Source organism: Mesoplodon bidens (assembly GCF_964165515.1).
Source record: "Mesoplodon bidens genome assembly, chromosome: Y".
NCBI lineage: Eukaryota > Metazoa > Chordata > Mammalia > Artiodactyla > Ziphiidae > Mesoplodon > Mesoplodon bidens.
Genome location: NC_138180.1, coordinates 47,204,707 through 47,231,872, shown reverse-complemented (window position 1 = coordinate 47,231,872; position 27,166 = coordinate 47,204,707). Strand labels below are relative to the sequence as shown.

The window sequence follows — 27,166 nt, the reverse complement described above, 5'->3', positions numbered from 1 at the left end:
AGCAGATCTCTCATGGATATCAAAGGACAGCTCTCTATATAATTATATATGTATACTTTATATATGTAATCTATATTTCAACTGATGGAAAGATGGAAACGTAGGCAATGTCTGAGCATAAGTCAGGTCCTAAGGATTCCTTAGACTCGGTCATTGCTCAACACAACGTGGGGACCGAGGGCTCAACTGCTGGTCCAAGCCTGTCCTCCGCTGCCCCCTAGTGGTGGATAAGGAGCTTGCTGTGCAGCTGCTGCTCGGTGCTCCGTGGGTCCTGCTGCCTTGTGGCCTTTTGGCATCATCACTATCTGACTCGAGAGCATTCGCTGGAGGAGGTGTTCAGACAGAATCCAAGTCAGGCTGGGAGCTCGGACACAGCTACTTTATTAACTTTTCCAAGGACCTGGATCTGGCATTTACATTACAGCCAGATCAGAAAAACTAATGTCGATGGAGAGTCTGGAGAGAGATCTCCAAAGAGTCCCCCTGCCGTCCCCAAGCGCAGGCTCACGGATCATCCCTCCTACCGCAAAGAGGATCTCGGGGGACACACTAACGTGGTGATGGGGGTGACATTTGGGGGATGCTACACCCTGCAGTGCGCTGACTGCAGGCGAGAACACAGTCCTAAGGGGTGAGACACGTGGAGTCTGGGGAAGACGGGTCTGGACCTCTGTCTCGTCTTCTCACAGGTCTCCCCGGGCTTTTGGAACAGATTCAGCCTCCTTTCCGTTGCAGGACACACTTGCAACATGGATTTCAATTGTGCTGGCGTCAGAACCTGGAGAGGAAAAAAGACTGTCACGTGATGGTGTCCGTGCCCGAGAAGGTCTTTCACAAGCTTCACAACCATCTGTATTTTAAAAAGAAAATTACATGATGCTTTCACCTACATGTGGTTAAATCATTCCGAAGGACAAAAGTCCTACAGAATTCTCTGGGGCAGCTGATGTATGACCCCCCTGAAGGGAGGTCCACCCCGCCTCCCTTCCTGCAAACCTCACCGCTGGGCAGCTCACCGCATCTCAGCCGAATCCTGTGGATGCTGCAGCCCAAATGGAAACAGACTGTTGACACGGGGGAGTTTCGGAGCCCTGGGACATGCTGTCTAAGGGGCCCGAGGTCTCAGTGCACTGCGGTGACGGTGGGCACAGCTGCCCCAGGGGCCACTCGGGAGCAACAGGGCTCCGGGGTCGTGCAGCCACCTGCTCTCAATTCCACAAGGTGCCCCAAGGACTCCTCTTACTAAAACTTAAGAGGAGGGACGTAGGTGACAATCAGTAGAGTGAAAGCAAACATCACTCCAGCCAAAAGAATAATCCTGGAGGTCTGTTTAGCCATCCCAACAACACGCCGTCCTTTAGAAGGTGTGGGAGATCTTTGCAACAGATGTCAGAATTGTTCTTTCTATGGATATCACTCCACAAATATCCAGGCCTGCCTGCTGGGTGCCAGGTTCTAGGGTGTGTGTGTCAGGAATACAGCACAGGAGGACGCAGAGAAGGGTGGCCTTTTCAGCTGTGCATGGGGCAGGTGACTGCCTTTCAGGAACATCTCCAGATCCCAACTCCCTCCACCGAGAGGCCCCGCTGACGGCTGCAGCCTCCTCCTCTCATGTCCCTCTGCTCTCTCACAACCTTCAGGCACATGCTTCTCTTCCATCCAAGCTCAGTGCTGCCCCAGGGCCTTTGCACATCTCTTTTTTTTTTGCCTGCAAAGCGCTCCAGATTTTCTCATGGCTCACTCCCACACTGCATTCAGGTCTCAACTCAAATGTTACCTCCTCCTCAAGGAGGGGTCTGGGACACGTATCTAAAACCACTCTCCTGCCCCCTCTTGACGTGGTGTTCTTCGCAGCACTTCTCGCTGCCTTGAATCTTGTACAGTTCTTTGAGACTTTCATTCACAAATGCTGATACAATAATTATTATATAATCATATGGAGAGTCTCAGTGGACAGCGCATCTGTCTACCTTACCACAGTATCTGTAATGCTTCAACAGGCCCCCGGCACGATAAACTAATGCTGAATGGCTAAATACCGTGGGGTCACCGCCTTGACATCCGTGGGACACGGCACAGGCACCTCAGAGCACTCATGGAGACTAACGTATAAACACCGGCAGGAGCAAGCCCGCGGTAAGAAGAGCCACATGCAGAGTTTAGAGGACACTTCGGGGGGAAAAGGAGAGGCCGTCAGCACTGTGGGCTTGGAAATGCCTGGGGAAGCCGGAGCTACAGGAACAGGTGACGATATTACCCAAGAGGAAGCAAGCGCGGGGTCCGCTGCGTGGCCGACACACCACCGTCCCCACCAGCACCCAAACCCCACAGCGGCCTGTGCTGCGAGAGGCGCGCAGCTCCTCCTCCCAGGGCGGCCCCGAGGCGAGTCCAGGAGAACACAGGTCGGAGGGAAGAGCCCACCAAGAGGTGGGAAAGGAATTCAGAGGACGGGAGAAGGGCCGGCATCGCGGCTCTGGGCCCCGAAGCCGGCTCCGAGGAGAAGCCGCGCCGCCCTCGGGGCAGGTGGGAGCGGGAAGGCTCGGTTCTCTCGGCGTCGGTCGCCGTTCATGAGCGCGTCCTGGGCTCGTGGGAACGTGTGTGCGATTTCTGTGGTCTTTTCGAAAAGCCTCTGGGTTGGAGCGTCACACGGGGTCTCGGGATCAAGATCTGGCCCGTGACCTGACACTTGGGGACATACTCTGCCCCCTTTTTCAGAGTTCCTGCTTCCTTCCCCGTCCCCCGGGGCTCCACGGAGGAGACCCCTTTGTGTCACGACAACCCCGAGGGTCAGACGCCAGTGCCGCCGCTAAACAAACACACACACACACACACACCCGCCCCGCGCCCCTGGCCCCCAGGCCCGCCTGCGCCGCGTTGGCTGGGTGCTTGCAGCGTGGGCTTTCCGGCAGGCCTGCCTTTCCATGGGTTTTCGCGTCTGGTCTTAGTCTCTGAGAAGCAAATCCAAAGAGGCCATGGTGGGGGTGAGGGACTAATTCTCTCTCGGTGCGTGTGCACGTCTGGGTGTGCGTGCAGGAAACGCGGCTGCCAGCGACCTCCCAGCTCCCAAAGGGCCGAGCGCCTTCCTAGCAATTCCTGTCAGGGAGCCCTGCAAGCCCAGGCAGGTTCTCGAGAACTTCCTGGCTCCACGCGGACCTAACAGTTGGGAAGGCATGTTGGGTGCCTCCGGCGCCCTCATCTGTTGCTCCTGGATCCCTTCAAACCTCGAGGCCCGAGATCAGAAACACCAGCCAGGTGGTCAGTTGCATGAGCCACAGAGGGCGCACAACCCCTGGGCCTGCGTCCGCTTCAAGGTGTCGAATTGGGTCCAGCCAGCCCGACAGAGCTGGAGGCCCTGGGGTGTGTTCTCTCCCACACTCCCCTGGCAAACACAACCCATGGCGCCCCCTGGTGTTACGTGGAGGGGCTAGTGACGGCAGAGAGAATCACAGACAAAGAATGAGGTGTACGAGAGAACGGAGAAACGGGGACGGTAACGGGGAAGCCTGGGGGAGAACAGGGAATTTGGGGAGGTGTGAAGCTGTGATGGAGGGTAAAGAGATGTGGGAGAGACGCAATGCGGGGAGAAAGTCCTGTGGGAAACGGCAGAAACCTGGTGTGTGTGTGGTGGGGGGAGATACGGAATTGCCAGGCAGAACAGAGAGTGATGGGGAGAAGAGTGTTGTGGGAGAGACTGGCCGTGTGGAGGACAGGCACTGCGGGAGGGAGAACCGTGGGAGATGACGGGCCGTTGTCAGAGAGAAGGAATCAGGCTGGAGAACAGAAATCTCTGCAAGAAAAAGAACTTGGGGAGCAGTGGCAAAATGAACTGTAGAAGACAACAGATTTGTGAGAAACCCTGAAGAAGCCAGAATTGTGGCAGAAAATGGGAAATTGTGGGAAGAGAGTTGTGGGAGCAATAGGGGGCTGTGGGGGACACACACAACTGTGAGAAAAGCAAGGGGTTGTGGGAGAAGATGGAGAATTGTGGGAACCACAGGGAGTGGGGGAGGGAAAGGGCAACTGGGGGTAAGAGGGGACGGCGCAGGAACTGGGGTGTTGTGAGGGAGACGGAGTTGTGGGAAAGACACTTGGGGAGAGAGACGTACAGTTACGCCCCCTCACTTCCATCCACTGCGCTCTGCACAGGCCACAAGCTTCCCACCTGTGGACACACTACACGTGCTCTCTTCTGACGACAGCCTTCCTCATCTCCCCACACGCCCCGCGCCTCGGCCCTACCCCACTGACTCAATCCTTTGTGCCCTGTGGTCCATCTTGTCCACAGCCACACCCCCATCCCTGTGGCCACGCCCCTCTGCCACAGCAAGGGAAGGCCTGTTCTCCTCGACGCCCCTCCCCGCCAGGCCTCTGCCTAAGACATGCCCCCTTTGCGACCACGCCCCCACCTCCACCGCCGTCCCGCCCTGCCACCAGAGGCGTGCCCCCCTGCCGGTGGGCAGGGCTTGGGGGAACCGGGTCCAGGGTGACGCTGAAGGCTAGGGGAGCAGATCTTCCGAGAAATACACCCCCCAACCTTTGAAGGCAATGATAAGGTTAAAGTATCCATCAGATCCCGAACTTTCCCGTTGTGAGCACAAGTGTTCTGTTGAAGTAGGGCCAGAGGTCTGACACTACGCTTCGTAAAGCTCATGGACAGAGGAAATAATATTTTAAGGTTTTCTGGTGCTCACCAGATAAAAACCAACGAGGTTTTTGCTTATTTGTGACAAGTACCCTTTTTTCTTGACTTTTAGTCCCAAGGGAAATTCTGATTCTTCGTAAAGATGCGATTTTGAACGAAGTTGTCATAGAGAATTACACACAGATCCCCTCGATGTTAGCTGTTGCCATGGTCACGAAGCGTGATCGTCCAATCAACTCTCCCACATCCATTCACTAGGCTAGTCCTACAAGCAACTCTGAGTGCTTCTCTCGACTTAAAAACCTTAACTGGCCTCTCGCTGGCCACTAGATAAAATGCAAACTCCTTAGCAGAATCTGTAAAAACCCTTCGTTAGCTGTTCCCGACCTGCCTCTCCAGCTTCCCACAAATCCCACGCTGTGGCCACCCCTGAACGACGTACAGACATTCTGCACTAAGTCTCCACACAGGGCGTCCTCCGGGCTTCCTCCTCTCCCATTCCAGGCTGCGGTGCAAGACCCAGTCTGCACATCACCTCCTCCGGAAACCCTCACCCATGCACCAACACCAGTGGAGACCCTGCCTTTTCTGTGTTCCTTTAACGCGTCAGACTTTTTAGAATGAAATATAGTATTGTCTTTACTTAACTGATACTTGCAAGTTTCCTACATGATACTTCCCAGGGACACTCACAATCCACACACACCGCCCCCACCCCTCAGCTAAAATGCTGTTGACCGTATTGCAGAGGCTCGATGAATATCTGTTCAAACTCAGTGGACTTATGTCAAGTACCTAGTAAGTGCCAGACACCACGTCAGATACTTCCTGTCGGAGGCTCAGTGTAAGCCTGTTGGCCTCGAAGTGAATCCTAAAGTAGTAGACAGAGGCTTAAGGATATGATAAACCAGTGAAGCTTCATCTTAACCAATGCAAACAGGGAGAAGCCGAACTGTATTTACTGCTTCGAGTTTGTATCTCTGGGCTTTTCTCCCACATGTAATAGTACTTTCTGTATTATGAGTAGCTCCCTGCCTTTACTAAAGAGACTAAAAGCAAAGGGGCTGGGAAGGAGGAGAAAGGAAACGGCCCAAGACCAAGCCAGCCGTATCTCATTTCCAAGATTACCACTGTAGACAGAAGGCTGCCGTTTCCTGAGGGTTCTGGCAGCAGCGTGTACAGCCTGTGGTATAAGAACAGGAGTCTCCTGCCTGGGGACCATTCTGCCCTGGGCTTGTTTCCTGACACGTATCCACGTCGTTAGCCCAGATCGCCCTGCCTTCGTACTTAAAACGCAGATTGGAAATTTTCATGGACTCTTTCATTCTATTTCTCGCCAACATTTGCTCCATGTCTCCGCTCAGGTTATGAATATGTAATGGAATTTATGTATGCTTACTAGAGTTAGCATTTATGGAATGCCCTCTGTGTCCCAGCACTATTTAAGCACACAGCACAAAGATCTGTTTAATCTTATGAAAATCAGTGTCGTTAGCACCCTATTAGAGGTCAAGAAATACTAAGTGAGATTTGCAGGAAGGGCTGCAAAAAAAAAGGCCAAGATGGACAGTCCTGTGCCCAGAAGCCACGAGCCCTCCCTGGAGGTTATCATCATGGCTCCTGCATAGCAAGTCCATTCCTTATACTTAGACCATATGTCACCTTGCCTCTAACAAGCTTGACAAATGTTGCTTTTATTCAAAGAAAGTGCTTGCTCATTATAAAGTCTTACTAAAAAAAAATGGTTAAGAAGATCTCAACTCTTTTTTTCCCCAGCTCTTTTGAGATATATTTGACATAGTACCCCAACTCTTATGTTACTAAGAATTCTTTAAATCTTACGTCTAAGAAGTCTTTACATCTTACAGTTAATTACTCTTAGGCCTTTTAGAACTAATGTCCCATCAAAAATGTGTAATTTAACATAATTATTACAAACGACTATTGGGCCCTTACCACGTGCAGTGGTCAGCATGAGTACAAGATGGTACACGGGCTGCAGAGTGATGCATTCCTGTTAAAAGCGTTTTCAACCAGCCCCAGTGTAATCAAGTGGGAAGAGGGAGGGGCTTCAGGGCCTCAGTGGGAACAGAAGGAGGGCGTGGGGTGGCCTCCTCCCCAAGCAGCATTTGTGGGAATCAACCCCCTGACCCCCAGAGGAGGTGCTGCAAACATGTGTCCGCTTCTTGTAAAGAATTTCCAGCCTTGTTACTCAATGCTAACAGCAAAATGTCTGCTCGAGAAGAAGCTTTCAAGGGAATAAAGATCTGCATAGACCAGGGACGGTAAAGTTAATCAGTTATCATAACCATGACAGTCCCTGAGATTTAGTTCGGAATAAGCATCATAGGTCTAGTGACTATTCTCTCTCATGACCCATCTTGATTAGACTATAAATGAGCTTTTTGTAATAGTAAATTCAGAATACAGAGCAAATGATAAATTATAAGGTTACAGTATGTTTAATGAAAAGCACATATAATAGATTTATTTATATATATAAATAGTATTCATGAATATATAAATATAAAATGTATGTAGTAGGTTTAGTAGATGGCAACCTTTAGAGAAACATTATTTGGGTCTTGAACTTTCTTCCTCCTTGTCCGCTGGGTTAATAGACATAACCCCAAGTCGGATTAAACAGGAGTTTAAAAAGAGGACCAATTTGAGGACCACAGTGCTAGAGTCTTGAAATGAAAAGGACAGATCAGAAGAGCCAGCACTGGACGAGCAGCGTGTTGTCTTAAATGTCCCCGAATGAGGTGGACAAACCAAGTTGCCACTAAAAGCTACAGAGGTCAGGCTGTACCATTCATTGTCTTACAGCAGACGTTCGCGACGGCTTTGAAGGGGCCGTTTATCTCATATGCAAAAAGCCATCCAGCCCAGGGTGGAGCCAGTTACAACGATTACAAGGCTACGGTGCTTAATACCTAGAGGAAAGGTCCCACCGTCATAGTAAAAGGAGAGGTGGGTGATGCAATGCAGGCCTAACGCTGGCACTTTCCACTCTCGCCTTGAAGCAGGTTCCGGACATCAGGACAGAAATGCTATGCACCAGCCACGTGGCCGTTTATCAAGCGTTTCCAGGGGAGCCAGGGGCCCCGCCGTCTGCCGGCCTTGGCGGAGGGGCTCTTACCTTCAGACAGCAGGCTCAAGGCCTCGTCGGAACTGTGCTCGCCGGCCCGCACCTCCTTCCCGGCAGCGGGGCTTTCCCGGGGCTCACGGGAGCCCCTCGGGGATGGGGAACCCCGCTCGGCGGCCGAGGTGCTCATCGATTCCCACTGGATCTCCTTCCTGGGACCCCGAAAAGCTGGGCGCCAGCCTGTCCAGCCGTAGAAGGCCAGGGACAACAGGAACCCTTGGGCTGGATTCAGTATCCCCTGGCAGGGAGAACAGAGAGACAGGGATGAGTCAGGGTGAGGCGGTGGGAATCAGAGCGCTGGGTGCTCCCAGGGTGACTCGGGGCCCGCTGGGCTGGCCTCACTGCAACCTGCCCCACTGGCTGGTGTAGGGCGAGACAGAGATTGTCTGGAGGTGCTGGGCCCTCAAAGGTGCGTGAAGACCCAGGAGGTGGGGTGGGGAGAGGAAGCTGAGTCAGACCAGGGAGGAGGCAGGAGAGGGAAGGCCCTGGACGGCCCAGCAGGGCTGTCTCACCTCTGGCCGTGGCCGTGCTCACGCCCCTGGCAGGTTGTGACTGCACAAAGGCACCGGAGCCTAACAGTCAGTCTAGGAAACTGCTTACGTGTGGTCCCTGCACGTGACCACAGCACAGGCAGGGGCGGAGGCAGCTAATGCTGGTCTTAGCCTCCTGCATCAGCCTTCCCCCGACTCTGAAGCAACATGAATTTTAATTCTGTGTAGGGCACCGTGCATCTCTCCACCAACAGCTCGTGTATGGATTTTTGTATTTGCAAATGCAATATAAAGAAAACATGGAGGGAAACGACCCATGCGCTTCCCACCTTATGAGGATTTTATGTATTTCTCGCCAATATTTTTTCATACACGTGTTACTAGGTAGTTGAAATCAGTATAATTTTTAGATCTTGCATTTTTCACTTAACACTAGATTTCACCATTGTCATTTTTTTACATTGTCACCTTCAACATCGGCTTAACATTCCTCAAGATCAAAGACCATCATTAACGTAACCGTTCCCTTTTGTTTAAAACAATGTGGGTTATCTATGATGCTTTATAATTACGGATAATGTTATAGGCAATACCTACATCCCTATGGTTTTTTCAGTCTGAAACATTTCTTCAAGATAAATTCCCTGATATTTTATTTTTTTTATTTTTATTTTTTTTTTCAGGCACAAGATGTATATATTAAAAGTTACTAGGATGCACTGTTTTGTTTTGTTTTGTTTTTTTCCCTGATATTTTAAATCTGCCTGAAAGGTTTGATTCACTTGCCAAGTTGATTTACCAGAGTCATATCCGTTTAATAACGATCCCAACACAATGAAAATAGCTAGCTCATGGACCAAGGCCAGATGTTAGCATCCCAGGAACCTATTCAACTCCCTGCATATTTAAATAACATATAGATTATACTTCTGAGTGGTTTTATCCCTTCTGTTTTTTCTTTTTTCTTTAGGAAGAACATTTTAAATTAAGATGGACCTACCATCATGAACCACGTGGTCTCGGCTGCATTTCTGACCTGTTTCAAAGAGCCTCCATTGATATCCGGTTGCATTTCAAGATAGAATAAAAGGCTTTCATTGATGATATTCGACACCCAACTGTTAGAAGGAAAATGGCCCACAGGGCCCACAGGTGAAGAGAACATGTGACATAATTCTTTTTTTTTTTTTGCGGTACACAGTCCTCTCACTGTCGCGGCCCCTCCCGCTGCGGAGCACAGGCTCCGGACGCACAGGCTCAGGGGCCATGGCTCAGGGGCCCAGCCGCTCCGCGGCATGTGGGATCCTCCCGGACCGGGGCACGAACCCGCGTCCACTGCACCGGCAGGCGGACTCTCTACCACTGCGCCACCAGGGAAGCCCCCATAATTCATTTTTAATGCTGGGGGTCAGGGACCATGCCTCCCGAGACCTAGAGGTCCTGGGGGGGCAGTGCCTGCTTAGCAGCAGGGAGGACGCGGCACACCAAGCATCTGACGTAAGACCTGCCCCCCACTGAGCCCAAAGCAGAGACCAGCAGATCCTACTGATGGTCGCACCCAACACCACATCAGGTGGAAGGTTCTAGCACATGTCAAATAACCCAGAGTTCACCCTTCCTCTGAAGAGTAAGCTCATGTTTTGATGGAGACCACAACAAATCTTGACATTTTATGTCTGAATTTTTTGAGGTTATTGTTGGCAGGCAGGTGACGTTTGAAACCACAGGCTCGGTGTAGTTTTAAGGGAGCTGATGTACGTCTCTCGTCTCTCGTAGGAGACTGTCCAAACAAACATGCTCACATCACATCAATTATTAACACCACAAAGGCGTGCTCTGTCTTGCGAAGCATTGCTTCACCACAGCGAAGTGTTTCCTGATTCCAGTCGAGTTTGCATTGGTTACAGGTCTGTGCCCAGCACACCCACTTGCAGTGCTGGGGCAGGACACCTGTGGAGGGGGTTGGGGTGGGGGGTGGAGGGAATGGGGGGTGGGTGGACAGGAAGATTGCTCTCTACCCTTCTTTTTTTTTTGATTATTTTTATTTTTTTGGCCGTGCCACGCAGCTTGTGGGATCTTACTTCCCCAACCAGGGATGGAACCTGTGTTCCCTGCCGTGGAAGCGTGGAGTGCTAACCACTGGACCGCCGGGGAAGTCCCACTCTACGCTTCTTGCCTGAGCAGTGAGTCACAAGCCCTTGCCCTTGTATCTTGTCAGATACAGGAATCCTGGTGTCAAGACTGATGCAAGGACTTCCCTGGTGGTCCAGTGGTTAGGACTCCACGCTTCCACGACAGGACGTGCAGGTTCAATCCCTGGTCGGGGAACTAAGATCCCACATGCTGCACGTCAAAAAAAAAAGACTGCTGCAAATGGGTGGATTTAGAAGGCCCTTGATTTGAATGCTAACCCCAGCGATGGGGCAAAACTCCGGAGGCATATGGTTGGGATGCATCAAAACTAAACTCGGGACTTTTCGTTCTTAGGGCTTTTTATACAGTTTGAGTAGATGTGAATATCTTTCCAGAAGTTCACGGAGGGTAGACTTGCCTTCCTGTCTCGCAAGCATTTCCTCCAAAGGCTCCTATAGCACAAGTGTCAAAAATTTCCTCTCCAAAGACGCTTCCCTTTGGAACTTTCAGGTCACACTTGGAAAAGCAAATGACAGGCGGTTTGCATTTCCCTTCCCAGCGACAGTTTAAAAAAAAAGAAGAAAGGTTACCAAATAATGAAAACCAGCATGATTTTGAAAAATCGGGTCTTGATCACGTCTCCCATCCGCCTCTCATTCTCCGTGTAAACTCCTTGACTTCCTTTTAGTAAAGAGGCCACTGTGAAGAGCAGAGAGGAACAGCACGTAATTTCATTATTTACGTTTCCCGCGTGCAAAGCAAGGGCAGTAAAGCAGATGGGAGCTCAGAAGCACAGCCAGGAGAGCGTGAAGCCCAGCAAGACCCTGCCCGTGCTTTCTTCACCACCTCCACGTGGGACTTCTGGGAGACTCACGGCAATATAGAGTTTTTAAACGTTTACTACGAAGTCACTTTAGATTTACACAAGATTTGCAAAGACAGTACCAAGAGTTCCCATATACCTACACCCAGCTGTCCCCGGAGTTAACATCTTACACAACCATAGTCACATTGGTCACCATGAAGAAATCAACACTGGTACAGTGCTATTAACTACACTCTGGAGTTTATCTGGATTTTACTAGTTCGGGAACTACAGTTGTTTACAGTTTATATTTTTTACTATAAAAATGATGCATGCTCTCTATTTTAAAATGTTGAAAGATTTGACATTTATCCTTGTAGACAAGTTCGAAAATATAAAAAAGTTTAGGGCCTCCCTGGTGGCGCAGTGGTTGAGAGTCCGCCTGCCGATGCAGGGGATACGGGTTCGTGCCCCGGTCTGGGAGGATCCCATATGCCGCGGAGCGGCTGGGCCCGTGAGCCATGGCCGCTGGGCCTGCGCATCCGGAGCCTGTGCTCCGCAACGGGAGAGGCCACAACAGTGAGAGGCCCGCATACCGCAAAAAGAAAAAAAAAAAAAAAAAAAGTTTAGAAAAGAATTGATAACCCATAGTTCACCCAGAGACAAGCATTGTTAGCATCTTAGTGTATTTCTTTCCAGTCTTTTTTCTATAAGTCATTTTCATTTGTTTGATGTAATCAAATCACTATTTTTTAATGCAATTTTGTTAAAAAAAAGCTATATTTAATAGACTAGTTTTTTGGGGGGAAGGGGTTTTTTGTCTTTAATTTTTATTGGCGTACAGTTGATTTACAATGTTGTGTTAGTTTCAGGTGTACAGCACACTAGTTTTAAATGCAGATATGCAAAGAGAGATGCAAAGAGCTGCAGTGATTTTTCCCTCCCTAGTGGTAAAGCACTTCACTTTGGTTAAAGTTCTACAACCCGCAGCTGATCATCAAGTGACCTTTCTGTTCAGGTGTGTTTCTTTCTTCTCATTCTGCTCGTGAGGGACCCACAGGGCGGCATGAGGGGCCTGGAGACTTGCCCCAGGGCACGTTTCTTTGAGGATGGGATGGGGCCTGGAATGCAGGTCCCCAGGCTTGGCCCGGAGGTCTGTCCAGTGCATTCTGCTGACTCACAAGATCCCTCTCACCCAGTTCTTCCTGATGCATTTGACTCACTTCCTGTGCTCTCCTTCCTGTTTACTGCCCAAGTGGGAGAAGACACAGGCCCACACATCACGGGAGGGCCCAGGCTCCCAGGATGGCTCAGTCCACATCTGTCCCTTCCCCTCGGCTACCCTTTCCTGCTCCCGTCTCCCCTCCACAGTTTTCCAAGGCCACTCGGGTCCTCTGGGGCACGCCAGTGGCAGACTCAGCATGAGCCCAGACAGAAGTGAAAAGTCCCCCGGTCCCGGCTTTGAGCTAGCAGACGTTGGCCAAGGACTCGTACAGCCCGTAACTGAGCAGGCTCGCTCCCTCCCATTTATTAACCCCCTCCCTTTCCCCAGCTGTATTCTGCTCCTCTCTGGAGGATGACAGATGAGGTCCGTGGTCCTAGATGATGATCAGAGCCCGGGGCCCGGGGCCGTAGCCGTGGCCTCGCCCCCAGAGCACGTCCCTGTGCTTTACCTGCAGTCACTGTCTTTCGGAAGAGGATGGGGTTGGCCACGAGGACGAGCAGCAGGGGCAGGTACGTGGTGACGTAGTGGGGGACGGCGTGCTCCAGGCCCCTCTCACACCTGAGGGAGGAAAGCCGGGTCATGCTCGAAAAAAAAAAACGGGGCTTTGCCTGAGATACGCCGACTTATCTGGATGTCGAGATAAGAGGACCAGATCGAAGAGGGAAACACACAGATGACTTCTGACTCTGCCCGAAGGACACCTGACTCATATCTCAGGTCTGCGGACAAGCGATAAATCACAGAAGACGAAGGATCCATCATGGCTCTGTTTGTCTCGTAAATCAGGGAGCTTGTCAAGTTCCCTGCTGGGAAAGGGTGAAGAGTGGAAAAGGCTCCCTGGGGTGGTGGATTCCCCCCCGCCCCGAACTCCCCCACTGGGTCTCTCAAACAAGTGGGTCTCCCCCTACTTGTCTTTCAAGCAAGGCAAAGGCGTTCTATGAACCAGCTGGGTTTTCGGCACTTACTACGTATGTGCTAAGCCTGGCTGACATCACGCATAAGATCCAAGCTCTGTTCTCCACCAACTCAAAATACCCAAGCCTCACACTGCACAGGATTATCTGTTCTCATGGTGACAGATAATCGTTTCAGTGGTTCTTTTCAGGGAGAAGGACCAGGATTTCTACTGACGGGTCTTGAGAATCATCCGTCACCACAGGACACGGTGGAGTGCCACACACAGGTATGTGACCAAGGTCGGGGCTATCAGTGAACAAACACACAGTGTAGAGGAAAATGGCCAAGAGGAAGAGAGAATCCAAAGCAAAGGGGATGTTGCGCAGGCCCGACCCCGGACGGGGTGGAAAAGCAGAGGAGGGAACAGGTCCTGTGGCCACAGAATCGTTTTCATATGGATGACGTGCTCACACCAGAGGCGAAAGTGGCTGAAAATGCATGAAAACAGGTAAGAAAAATGCAGTGCCCGTCTTTGTTGCCTTAAGGATGAAAGTACCACCTGAGGATGGTGCCTTCTTTTTGGTTTTTTGTTTGCGTGTTTTGTTTTTTACCCTGAAAGCCGTATTTTATTGGAGTATGGTTGACTTACAGTGTTGTGTTGCTACCTTCTTTTTAACAGAAGCTTTCCTCTTCAGCTGCAAAAGCTAAACTGTGGTCTGGAAGGGCTTGAGGGCAGAAAGGGAAACGAGGAGGAAGAGGTGAGATTCGGATGCCCGAACGTAAGGAACCAATGAGAGAGGCTGGGAGCCTGCCGAGCGCCAAGGGCTCTGGGTCGTCGTGGGCTCCGAGGATGGATATGAGGAAGGAGGGAGATGCTTCAGGGGGGCGGCCTCGTGGAGACCGCGGGGCACCTTGGCGCTCCTGAGTGCCCTGCAGCAATGGCTCCCTCGCGCTCAGACGCAGCGTCCCCAGTATCTCACAGGTGGAGGCCAGAGATAAAAACTGCCTTTCCAATGAAGCGCATCCCTCTGTAACAGCTGCTAACTGTGTATTTGTCCTTTTAGGGTTCCTGGGGAGAGTGGGCTGTTTGGAGTGATCGACACAGAGGCCTGGGAGGAGTCACTGTCCACAAAGCAACACCAACGTGGAGACCTCTGAGTGAGTGGCTACAAGAAATCGAAACAGAATGGGCAGAAACGGTCTACACCACAGGTCAGCAAACTTTTTCTGTAAAGGAGCAGCTAGTCAGTATTTTAGCCTTCGGAACCCTCATAGCCTCTGTCAAAACTACTCAGCTCTAATGTGTAAAGCGGCCGTAGACCATACGTACACAAATGGGCACGGCTGTGCGAATAAAGCTTTATTTACAAGAGCAGGCAGAGGGCTGGATCTGTCCTGAGGGCTGCGCTGTGCTGATTCCGGGCGTACACCGCCCTGAAATCACAGACAAAGAGACAATGTCCAACCTCTGTTTTTCAGCTTTCCATTGAAAATTAGAGTATATATCCTTGGAGGGACCTTGAGGCTTTACAAATGGTTGCACTGATGGGGTTTTAAACTTGAAGAAATGCCTGAGACAGTTTCAGAGGCCATATCGCCCAGTGTCTGTGTTGAGAACAGCACAGGATAGAGAGAGGTGAGAAAGTGCAGACAGCAGAGGCTTAAAATAAGCTCGTCAAGAGCGAGCGACCCTTTGTGTCTTCCAGCCATCTCCAATTCATTCTTGGGATGTTCAACTCACCTGCTCGCCCAGGGGAAGCTGGTTTGAAGCATGAAAAATAAACAGTGGGCAGGGGAAGGCTGCGTCCGTCTGGAGGGGGACAGGCCTGGAGGCTGGCACACAGGCTGGTACGGGGGAGCCGTGGCCCCACTCTGCATCCACACCGCGCACAACGCCGACCCACACGCACGAGACAGGGAGAGAGGGAGGGATGCTAACTCAAGGTGCCAGCCACTGTGCTCTCAGCTGCACAGATCCAGGACGATGGCCTGCCCGCCCACTCGGGGTCAGCGCCCAGGCGTCTCCTGCAAGAGAGGCGGGGGGCGGGGGTCCAGGCGTCGGGGGAGCGGGCTTGCGGGGAGCCCCGGCTTACCTGGCCACGGAAGGGTAGTACAGCATGAATGCTCCCTCTATGCACAGCAGTGCGGCCAGGCCCCAGGCCATCATATGGTAGAGCAGGATGGTGCTGGGGGACGAAGTGGCAGAGAGGCGGCCACGCCTGAGGTCCAGCACTGGCCAAGCCCCGAGCTCCGCGAGCGGCAGGAAGACGCACACAGAGCAGACCCTCGGCAAACAGCTGCCTGATGCTGCCTGTGAGGTTTTTATTTTTCCTCGGATGGAGGTGAAATTCATATAACGTCAAACTCACCATTTTAAAGTGAGCAACTCAGCGGCATTTAGGACATCTACAATGCCCTGCAAGCACCACCTCTATTCAGTTCCAAAACATGTTCATCCCCCCAAAAGGAAACCTGGACCCATTCGGTGGTCTTTCCCCGTCATGCTTGTGCCCCCAGCCCCGGCAACCACTCATCTACCATCTGTCTCTACGGATTTGCCTATTCTGGACATTTCATCTAAGGGGAGCCATACACGACGTGGCCTTTTGCGTCTGGCTTCTTTCCCTCAACCTAAGGCTTGCAAGATTGAGAGGAGGGGACGTCCCTGGTGGCACAGTGGTTAAAACTCCACGCTCCCACTGCAGAGGGCCCGGGTTCGATCCCTGGTCGGGGAACTAGATCCCACATGCATGCTGCAACTAAGAGTTTGCATGCCACAACTAAGGAGCCTGCATGCCGCAACTAAGACCTGGCGCAACTAACTAACTAAATAAATAAATAAAAGACTGAGAGGAGTGAGGCACGGGTACCTCAGAATTCCTCCTAAGTGCCTGGCTCCCCCAGTAGGCAAGCAGCTCCTGGCCTCTGGCCTTCCTGAAGTCACCTCCATACCTAATATGCAAGCGTCTTAATGCTCAGTCCAAACCAAGAAGGAGGTCTCTAAGAAATGGGTGGTTATTCGACGTTCCAGGACAGCAGGGAGGTTTCCTATCTTGTCCCCCTGCCCCCCATTCCCTGCATCGTTCAAATTCTCTCATCGTTACCATGTCCATCCTTCATCTCTGTACTCCCACGCACCCCACCCTGTCCCCCCTGAGAGATTCAAGGCAGCCAGCCTTGCAGGTGGGGTCAGGACGATGGACCACCTGAGCCCGTGCAGAGCTACCTCGCTCTTCCAAGACAGCCTTCGTTTGCCTCTTCTGTGCAACGGGACGGGGCTCAGGGCTGCTCCCTCAGAGGTGCGCACTGTTACTCAAAACTCTGCCAGATGGGGCTTCCCTGGTGGCGCAGTGGTTAAGAATCCATCTGCCAATGCAGGGGACACGGCTTCGAGCCCTGGTCCGGGAAGATCCCACATGCCGCGGAGCAACTCAGCCTGTGCGCCGCAACTACTGAGCCCGTGCGCCACAACTACTGAGCCCACGCACCTAGAGCCTGAGCTCCGCCACAAGAGAAGCCACCGCAACGAGAAGCCCGTGCACCGCAACAAAGAGTAGCCCCTGCTCACCGCAACTAGAGAAAGCCCATGCGCAGTAACAAAGACCCAACACAGCCAAAAATAAATAAATTAAATTTAAAAAAAAACCCTCTGCCAGCCGCCTGGCAGAGAGGGCAGCCCCTGGCCCATCAGGACTTTAACCCTGCGGACCCGCCGTGGGGACAAAGGGCGTGGTCAGGGATGCGGTGAAGGACACCCTTCTAAAGGAGCCAGGAGGGAAGAGAGATGGCCCAGGAGGGCAGGCAGGCTTCAGGGAGGAAACGCTGCACAGCTGGCCCACCGGGCGGCCACGCGGACGTGGCTGCACCTTGGCCTCCCCTGGCACTGCTGGTTCTGGAGCAGCCCTCCCTGCCCGTCTGGCTTTGGGAGCGCGTGGGGGTCTGTCCTGCCCAGAAGTCACAGGCTTTGCAGGACACTCAGGAAACTAAGGAGCAGCTTTGTGCAGGGGCTGGGCTGTGGCAGGGTGGCATCTGCGTTCCAGACGCCAAGCCTGGGCTGCAGGGAGCCGCTGGGGTCATCTCCTGGGTGGGAGGGCGAGGCCAGCTCGCGCTCCCCGAAGCCCGGCCCTCGGTTCCCCCAAACGCCCACGAGGGGAGGAAGTCAGAGCCGGGCCGCGGGGCCCAGGCTGCGGCCACGTCAATAACCAATACAGCCAGAAAGCCACACCCATGTGGCCGTGGTGGATCCATCCGGAGCAGCCCCGGCTGAAGGCCCTCGTCCCTTTTTCTGACGGCAAGCCAGTTTTCACGTGCAGGCACGCGAAGGCCCCCCCCAGACCCTCCTTGCTCTCACACTCCCCTTTTCTTAGGGCAAGCAGAGCTTCTCCCGGGATCTCAGGTACCGGCCTGCATGGTTAAAACGTGCGTCTCCCGCACCTGGAGCCCAAGAGGCAGTTTACATGCTAACTTTCAATCTGCCTTAATGACATTGCTTAGGGAAAATTCTCCCGCGCCAAAGGAAACAGCTAAATGCTGGAAGGATCTAGAAGGGAATGCGGAGTTTAATCCAGCCATACCGGAGAAGTCTGGCCCCCTGCCTGGGAATTCCTCGGGACCCCTCTCCACCAGCTGCAGGTTCTTCATTGCCACCTACAGAATCCACTCCGCCCTCGGCTCTGAAAACAAGCTGGCGATTCAAAGAGGGGCTCCAGAGGCTTCTGGACCCACACGCTCAGCTCTGGCTCTAAACCCCCCAGGGCTGGCCCCTCAGAGACCTCACCCTGGGAAGTGTGACTTGTGCTAGGGACGAGGTCGGGGCTGGGTCTCCGTGGTTAGAGGGCACCCGTCTTATTTCTCTGCTGTGTGCCCGCTCCTTTTTGATGGGAGAGCCCACTTCACTGCCGACGGTGTTCCTAGCCCTGGAACCCTGCCCTTGGGAGGCATCTGGATGTGTGGCATCCCTGGAGGGCGGCCTCCTGTTGGATGGGCAGGTCCTTGCAAGCCTGGCGTCTTCTAGTCCCTGCACGTCCGCAGACTTCTGCCTATCCTAACGCCAAGCTCCAAGATGAATTCCAAACACCCGCCGGGGTGTGAGGAGGGCTTCCGATTGCCTGTCCTGGCTTCTGAGGGCTCTGTCTGTTCTCCGGGTCCAGAGAGCGGTCACACAGCCCTGTCCAACTCCAGTCCCTCACGGGTGGAGGTGCATTTCCTATGACAGCAGGAGACATAGTCTTCTAGCTTCTGTTCGGTGCTGCAAGGTTCCTCTCATCTCCACAACTGACTGGTGGTCTATGAGGCCTCTAACGGTGTCATAGCTCCGATCCCTCCCGAACTGAGTGAGGGAACCATCCCACTTGCACTCAGCTTCAGGGACAAGGTCTCCTCATGCTGCTCGCTGCCTACCCAAAATCATTCTCCCTTTTTTTCCTCAGCAACAGAACCTGCATGTCAGGCAGAGCAGCAGCACGCTTGGATAATCAACTATATTTCCTACCTCCTCTTACAGCTAAGTGTGGACAGAAAACTAAGTTCTGGCCAGTAACACGAAAATGTTATTGTTGTGTAAAACTCCCATGCACAACAGGCCTGCTTAAAACACCTCCCTGCTTAAAGGGATCTGGCTCAGGGGACAACAGGCCCCTTTTGCATGGCCCCCTACCTCCTTCCTGTTTTCTGGAATGCTGATGTGATGGCTGGAGCTCCAGCAGCCGTACTGGGCCATGATACCTTGAGGATGGAAGTCACATAATGGAATGGTGGAGCAGAAAGAGAGAAGGAGCTTCAGTCCCTGATTTCCATCATAAGAGCCCTAGATTGCCTACCTCTGGCCTCTTTTAGCATGAAAGAGAAATTCCTATCTTAAGTCACTATTGTTTTATGTATTTTATGTAGCCAAAACTAATTCTCACTGATATACCTGGTTGGCAGCCTTTAAACCTTAACTATCTTCCCTACAGAATTTTCACAACCAAGTATCCCTCGGTTTTGTACAGATGTGTAAGAGCTTGGGAACTAAGGCAAAAAGGTAGAAGAAAGAAACCCCAAAATGAAGAGAGTACTAAATTTCAGGCCAGAGAGACAAAGTGAATGATGATGTGATACATGTAAGGAATACCAAGGATTTTAGAGTGGTGATTCACTAAGATTGCCCAGTGTAGTCTATAGCCTTAATGTGGTCTTTATTTGGTTACTCACGTTGGTTTTAAAAGTGAATTTATTCAACCAGTGGTGCTGGGGCAACTGGATATCCACCCACAAAAGAATAAAGGCGGACCTATCCTCACCTCCACACAAAAATTAATTCAAAGATCTAAGTCACATTGTTCAAACTATAAAACTCTTAGAAGGAAACAAAGGTATAAATCCTTGTGACCTCAGGTTAGGCAATGGTTTCTTAGGTGACAGCAAAAGCACAAGAAATAAGAGGAAAAAAAAACACAAAAACTGGATTTCAAAATTAAAAACTTTTATGCTTCAAAAGATACCATCGGGCTTCCCTGGTGGCGCAGTGGTTGAGAGTCCGCCTGCCGATGCAGGGGACACGGGTTCGTGCCCCGGTTCGGGAAGATCCCACATGCTGTGGAGCGGCTGGGCCCGTGAGCCATGGCCGCTGAGCCTGGCGTCCGGAGCCTGTGCTCCACAAGGGGAGAGGCCACAACAGTGAGAGGCCCACATACAGCCAAAAAAAAAAAAAAAAAAAAAAAGATACCATCAAGTAAGTGAAAAGACAACCTGCTGAATGAGAGAAGATATTTGTCAATCATATATCTAATGAGGTACTCGTATCCAGAATATATAAAGTACTCCTATAACTCAATAATAAAAAAGACAAACAGCCCAATTAAAAACTGGAAAAAGGAAGCGAAGAGATATTTCTCCAAAGAAAGTACACAAATGGCCAATAAGCACATGAGAAGATGCTAAACATCATTACTCATCAGGGAAATCAAAACCACAATGAGATGCCACTTCACACGCAGTAGGATGGCTACAATCTCAAAAAACCAAACAAATACACAGAAAACAAGTGTTGTTATCAAGGATGCGGACAAACTGGAACCATTCAACATTGCTGGTGCAAAGGTAAAATGGTACAGAGTCTTTGGAAAGCAGTTCAGCAGTGCCTTATAAGGTTACACAGAGTTACTATATGACCCAGGAATTCCAGTCCAAGTATACCCATAAGTATATGGTGAAAACATATGTCCACACAAACACCTGCATACAAATATTCATTGCAGCCTTATTCGTAACAGTCAAAATGATGGAAACAACCTAAAAGTCCAGGGACTGATCAACGGGTAAAATGCAGGTAGCGAAACAATGGAATATTATTCAGCCACGCACAGGAATGAAATACTGATACGTGCCACAATATGTATAAATCTTGAAAATAACAGGCCAAGTTTAACCAGCCAGATACAAAACGCCACATATTGTATGACTCCATTTACAGAAACTGTCCAGAACAGGCAAATCCAGAGACAGACAGTAGATGTGAAGTTACCAGGAGCTGCGGGAGAGGTAAGGATGGGGAATGACTAGTAACCAGTACAGAGATCTGGGGGATGAATAACACGTCATAAAACCAAATAATGGTTATGGTTGCACAGTTCTGTGAATATGCTCACAAACAATGGATTTTATACACTTAAACAGATGAACTTTATAAAGCTATTTGAAAAGAAAAAAAGCAAACAAGGGCTCCATGCAAAGGGGACCTAATGGACGTGGACCACGAACTTGGTCGGGGACCCATCCTTCCTGGGCCTGGAGCCAGGAGACCAGGACACCCGCCATGCCCTCCTGCTTCTCTTTGGCACATAGGTTCTCTGGGTTTCTTTCTCCTCCATAACACGCACATCCCAGCTCCAACCCCAGCTCCCAGTTACGGAGCGCCTGCTACGTGCCAGGCTCCATCCATAACCATCCACGGGTACTATCACATTTACTGTTCCCAGGAACCTCCTGAGGTGGGTACTGTTTTGCAGCCGAGAAAACGGAAGTCCAGAGAGGTTCAGCAACTTGCCGACAGTCACACAGCTAGTGAGTGACGGGGCAGGAACTTGAACCCACCAGGACCAAGGCACTAACCCTTCCTGGGTTCCTCCCAGGCAGCCCCTGGCAGCTCCAGAACTCTTGGGCTCCGTATTTAGCATCCTGTATCAATACATACATCTAAGAACTTTTTTCCTAAACCTTTAGACACCATCAGAATTTTTTATTTTCATGCCAATTCTTTTTTTTTTTAAAGTCTTTGTCCTGTTCCAAATATTTAATTTACTGAAATACTGTTTTCAGGGTTTTAAAATCCTCATTTTTTTTTCTTGGTAGGGGGCACCCGGAGAAATCCTCGATATTTCGATTGTGCCTTCAGCCTTTTATAAAAATGAGCTGGCACCGATGTTTCTCGGTGGAGGGGTCAGCTGAAAGGTTCTGATCAGCTGTGTCTGCCGTACAGAGATGGAGCGCTCAGCGGTGTCTCCAACCTTCCCTCAGGCAACAAACTAGGGCAAGAGCCAGCTGGCTTGCTCTGAATACCTCAGTCCCGCCGATCTCCGGACCACCAGGTAGGCATCGACCGCATAGCAAAACAGCCACCAGAAGCAGGCACTGTACAGCAGCTGGATCCACATCTGTCATCGGGAAAAGCCGGCATCAAAGCTCCCGGACATGGGTTCCAGACTGCCCCGTCCGTGAAATGAGCTGGCAGACGCCCACTTCCTCTGACGTCACGGGGCAGCACATGAAAGCCCTGCGGAGAGGCTTGGTAACCCAGGCTGGGATGTGGCCTGGGACGGGCGTGTGCCTTGCTGCTCTGTGTGCTCCGCTGCACCGGGTCCAGCGAGCCCTGCCTTGTGCTAACGCTTGTGATCAGGGAAATAAGGGGCTCAGGTGTACAGCTTGGCCTGGCGTGAAGGTCTTTGAACGAGAAGCCCTTTTGCTGAGGACCAAGGAGGATGGACAGGAAGGAGCTTCCCAGTAGAAGGAAGGCGGTGGGGGGGGAGCTCCGTACGTTAGAAGCAGCACGAGATCTATACACTAAGACGAGGCTCCATCGGGATGCAGCTGGGAAGCAATAGAGGGGAGGAAGGGAGAGACACTGACAGTTGTGGCACAGATGGCGGGGTCAACAGGGCATCAGTGTCCTTTGAGGTCATTCACTGGAGGGTTAACTTGGCAGACAGCAATATGGATGAACAAATTGCTATATTTAAATATATGTTTTGTTAAGTAAATACATCCATTAAATTGATAACTTTTTTTTTCTTTTTTCTTTTTTTTGGCCAGCTGGTTTTGATTGTGGCTGGATCTAAGGTAAGGATTGAATGTGTGTTTAAGGGTGGGGATGGGGAACAGACTAGCACAGTGGTTCTAAAACTGGAGTGTGGGTCAGAGGCCCCTGGAGGGTTTGTTAAATCACAGATGGCCCGCACCCCAGGGTCCCTGGTCAGTGGGGTGAGAGCTCTGAGCATGTGCATTTCTTTTGTTTGTTTGTTTGTTTGTTTTTTGCGGTACACGGGCCTCTCACTGTTGTGGCCTCTCGCGTTGCGGAGCACAGGCTCCGGACACGCAGGCTCAGCGGCCATGGCTCACGGGCCCAGCCGCTCCACGGCATGTGGGATCTTCCCGGACCGGGGCACGAACCCGCGTCCCCTGCATCGGCAGGCGGACTCTCAACCACTGCGCCACCAGGGAAGCCCCTGAGCATGTGCATTTCTAAAAGTTACAGTGGGCTGGCGGGAGGGATGCGACCACACTTTGAGGACACAGCGTAACGAAGCGGGGCAAAGGGGAGGGAAGGGAGAGACCAGGGGAGGTCCACTTACTGCACTCCCCATGCAGAAGGCGACGGGCCACACGTCTGTCCCGTTCACGGCTGAGATGTCGTCCACGAAACTTGGGAACCCTAACCACACCGTAGACCGGACTGTGATGCCTAAGGGAGAAGCAGGTGATGCTTTGTATCTGCTCCTAATGCAAATCTAAAGGTGACTGTTGACTCTGTAAAAATGATGGATGGACGGATGGATGGATGGATGGATGGATAGATAGGCAGACAGACAGACAGATAGGAAGGGAAAGAGAAAGATGTGAGGGAGACAGGGAGGAAAGAAACACACGCTGGTGTGTGCAGAGAGACAGAGAAAAAAATAAGACTCAGAAAATAATTATTATGGTAGTGGAGCAATCCCAGGCACTTTGATTTCAACTTCAACCACCATTAGCCACAGTGCTGTCCCTAACGCTGTCTGTTTGTTTATTTGGCACCCAGAAGTGATTATGTGAATAACAATTTATATTTCTTGGCTATATTTTTAGTGTCCGAGTTAACTAGTCCTCACATAAAAAAGAATGATTGAAAAAGCACATTCTGAAGTTTAAAAAGATAGTTCTTTCATTCTTTAAAAAAAATACATTTAAGATTTTCACAAATTAGTTCTTGACAGTCTACTTTTGACATTTATTATTTGTGAGTTTTCCCTGCTATTTGACCCAAATATCTAATTCTCCTCAACACAGTATACACACCTAAGGCATATATTAGGGTTCTTTGTTAAGTAATTCAATAGATAGCCTTTGTTTAAGCATTCACTATGTGACACACTGCTCAAGGGGACCTGTGAGCAGTAAAGAGTTACACACTAGTGTAGTGTGTGTATTTCACATACAGAAATATACACTGTGTCACATGCTACCGAATATACACTGTGTCATATACCACTAAAGGGGGACTATGAACACTAAAAGCCTAAGATACAGCTTCTCATTCTTAAGCACAGATAACAAAAATAATGCTTTGCTTCCACATAGTGCTTTGTCGTTTTCAGTACAGAGCTCTGCTTTTAGCTCGATAAACACTTTTTTTTTGGTATCTATATGAGGTGATGGATATTTCCTCAACTAAACTTGTGGTAATCATTTCATGATAAATGTAAGTTATTATGCTGTACACCATAAACTTATACAGTGCTATATGTCAATTATGTCTCAGTAAAACTGGGGAGGGAGTTCTCTGGTGGTCTAGTGGTTAGGATTCTGTGCTTTCACTGCCGTGGCCTGGGTTCAGTCCCTGGTCAGGGAACTGAGATCCTGCAAGCTGCACGGTGTGGCCAAAAAAAAAAAAAAAGATATTAAAAAAAAAAAACTGGGGGAAAAAAACCACCCCGTGAGATAGACATCTGTATTTCTTATTTTTCAGTGAGGAGGCCTGGTCACCAAGCCTTCCCCTGACACCTGCCTCTGCTCATTTGCCCGCAATGTCATGCACCTTCCTTTTAAAGGCTAAAGGATATACGAATATTATTTTGCTGACCCTCAAAAGATGTTTGGGTGCAGCTCTATTTTCAGATATTCAAGTTACAGAAACTAGATTATTATTAAGATGCTTTTCCAAAATGCTTTAGCAGAATCAGGAAGAAAACCAATTTTTTATTTTATTGTCCTGCACCAAATTGATTTTATCGCTATAGCTTCCTGTCTTACTCCTCGAGTCTAACAAAGTGACTAGAGGTTCCATAGCATTTATCTGAAGCCAAGATTCTTGAGTGTCTCCAATCACACAACCAGGAACAGGAGAACCAGGCCCTGGGACACACAGCCACCTGCGCCCAGAGAAGCACTCAAGGTGCCCCAGAAGCTGCTGCTACGCCCTCACGGCAGAGCAGTGGAAGGCACTTCAAATACCACCAGCAGCCTTTCCTTCAAGAGCAAACATGACTGAAAAATACAATTCCAAAATGCCAGCACCTGTCAGCCAATTCCAAAACATGAACAGTATCTGGATCCTGATTCGAACAAACCAATTGTAAAATAGCATTTATGAGACACCTGAACATACACCAGTGATATTAAGGAACTGGTTTTCATTATTTTGGGGTGATAATGATATCTGTGTGATATATATGATTTTTAAAAACTCTCATCTTCTACAGCTATATATTGAGATTTGTGTGGGTGAAATGATATAAATTCTGGAATCTGCTTAAAACTAATCCAGTGGAGAGTGGGATATGGGGATGGGGTATAGATGAAGCTAGGTGATGGGTACAGGGAGTTCATTATACAATCTCTCTACATTTGCATATGTTAAAAATTTTACAAAATAAAAAAGTTTAAATGCTTGGCAATATCTAGCATAGAGGTTTGTAAAATGGGCCATGCTAGAGTTGAAAGCAGGGCTCAGCAAAGTCTCTGTAAAGGGCCAGAGAGAAGATATCTTAGGCTCTATGGGCCATAGTTTCTCTGTTCAGCACTCACTTCTGCCCTTGTAGGGCTAAGATGCCCCCCAAACAATGCACAAGTGCAGGGCATGGCTGTATCCCCATAAGGCTCCACGTACGGACGCTGACATTTACATTTCATGGACTATTCACATGTCAGAAACAGTCGTCTTCTTTAGATTTTTCTAAAAACACTTTAAAATGTAAACACTTTCTTAGTTCCCGGGCCATAGATAAGAGACGGCAGGCAGGATGTGGCCCAGAGGCTGCAAGTTTGCCCACCTGTGGTATAAAACCCAAAGTTAGATAAATAAACAAGCAAGTAAATAAAATTGTTATATATACATATAACACACACACATATATATATAACATATATATATATGGGTTTCTTCCTGATTCTGCTAAATCATTTTGGAAACGCTTTTGTGTGTGTGTGTGTGTGTGTGTGTGTGTGCGCGCGCGCGCGCGCACGCGCACGAAATATTAACTGTTAGTCTCTCACTAGTGGTACAATTAGGGATGCATTGTATTTTCTGGGTTTTCCTTCACAGCACCGTCTAAAGTTTCCCTAGTAAGTGCAATAACAAATACATCAAACTGTTTAGAAAAAAACAAAAAACCACGGTCCCCCGAAGGAACTTTTACCAACCATCTTGTATCGCAGAGTCCCCCGGTCGTCCAGTCCAGCCCCTGGGGAGCCGCCTCCGGCTCGGCCCTCCCACCCGTGGGCCGGGCGTCCTTACCCGCGCGGCGACCAGGTCCCAGGCGGGGGCCGCGCGCGCTCATCCACGCCCCCGGCCGGGAGCGACCTGCGGGCCGCGCGCCCTCAACCTCGCGCGGACGGGTCCCCACCCGCGGGCGCGCCCTCACCCAGGCAGCCGAGCAGGTCGCAGGCGGCGGCGGCGCGCAGGATGCGGGCGGAGGCCGGGGCGCGGGCCGTGGCCGGCGGGGAGGCCGAGGGGAGCCCGGGGCCCGCGGGCCGGCGCCCGGGCAGCAACCGCAGGAGGCCGAGCGCCAGGTGGAGCGCGCCGCTGCCCAGGCACAGCGCGTGGAAGGCCCGCGGCTGGAAGCTCAGCACCAGCTGCGTGGCGGCGTCCCGCGTGGCGCAGCAGAAGGTCCCCAGGCGCGGTGAGGCCATGGTCCGTGCTGGGGATGCGGCTCGGGTCTGCCGGGACCCCGCCGGCCGGTCCGGGTCATGTGCTGGGCCGGCCCTTGGCGGGGGTGGGGTGGGGCCGTCATGTGCCCTGGGCCTCTCCGCAGCCCCCGCCCGATCCCCTGCGCTGGCAGTCAAGGCGCCGGGCTCGCTGGGGGCCTCGCGCCTCTGCAGACGCTACGAGGCCTCACGAGGGTGATGCTTGGTCGGGGTGGGGGGGTGCGGGGCGGGGAAGGAGCGCGCCGGGGTGGGGAAGTCAGCTCTCTCCCCTTTCATCAAGGCCTTCCCAAGGGGAGGCGTGGGGCGTTGTTAGTTCTCCAGAATCCAGAGCCCCCCCACGCTCCCCACCCGACACCGCCGTCTCATCTTAACTCATAAGAAAGCATGCCTCGTGCCAGATCTGCCCTGTGTGGGACTCTGACGTCCCTAGTTTTGATCCCTTACAGGT

The 27,166-nt window shown here is 51.1% G+C and overlaps 1 protein-coding gene across 1 annotated transcript; it reads right to left on the bottom strand.

Moving 5' to 3' along the window:
- Positions 1 to 92: 92 nt before the first annotated feature.
- LOC308609632 (G-protein coupled receptor 143-like) lies at positions 93 to 26,749 on the bottom strand. The gene is made up of 9 exons (XM_081223374.1): positions 26,436 to 26,749; positions 23,169 to 23,278; positions 21,880 to 21,974; positions 15,435 to 15,527; positions 12,893 to 13,002; positions 11,005 to 11,113; positions 9,282 to 9,399; positions 7,785 to 8,028; positions 93 to 778 (listed from the first exon to the last, which is right to left on the bottom strand). Exons 1-9 carry the CDS (start codon positions 26,701 to 26,703, stop codon positions 684 to 686), a joined length of 1,242 nt encoding a protein of 413 aa, XP_081079500.1. The 5' UTR covers positions 26,704 to 26,749; the 3' UTR covers positions 93 to 683.
- Positions 26,750 to 27,166: the final 417 nt, after the last annotated feature.

Bases quoted from the DNA above. Each gene is read 5' to 3' on its own strand.
- LOC308609632 (XM_081223374.1), bottom strand. From the start codon at position 26,703: ATGGCCTCACCGCGCCTGGGGACCTTCTGCTGCGCCACGCGGGACGCC. The intron at 13,003-15,434 runs GTAAGCCGGGGC...TTCCTCCCTCAG, and splicing joins TACTACCCTTCCGTGGCCAG to GTGTGAGAGGGGCCTGGAGC. The intron at 11,114-12,892 runs GTAAAGCACAGG...TGCTCTTCACAG, and splicing joins CCGAAAGACAGTGACTGCAG to TGGCCTCTTTACTAAAAGGA.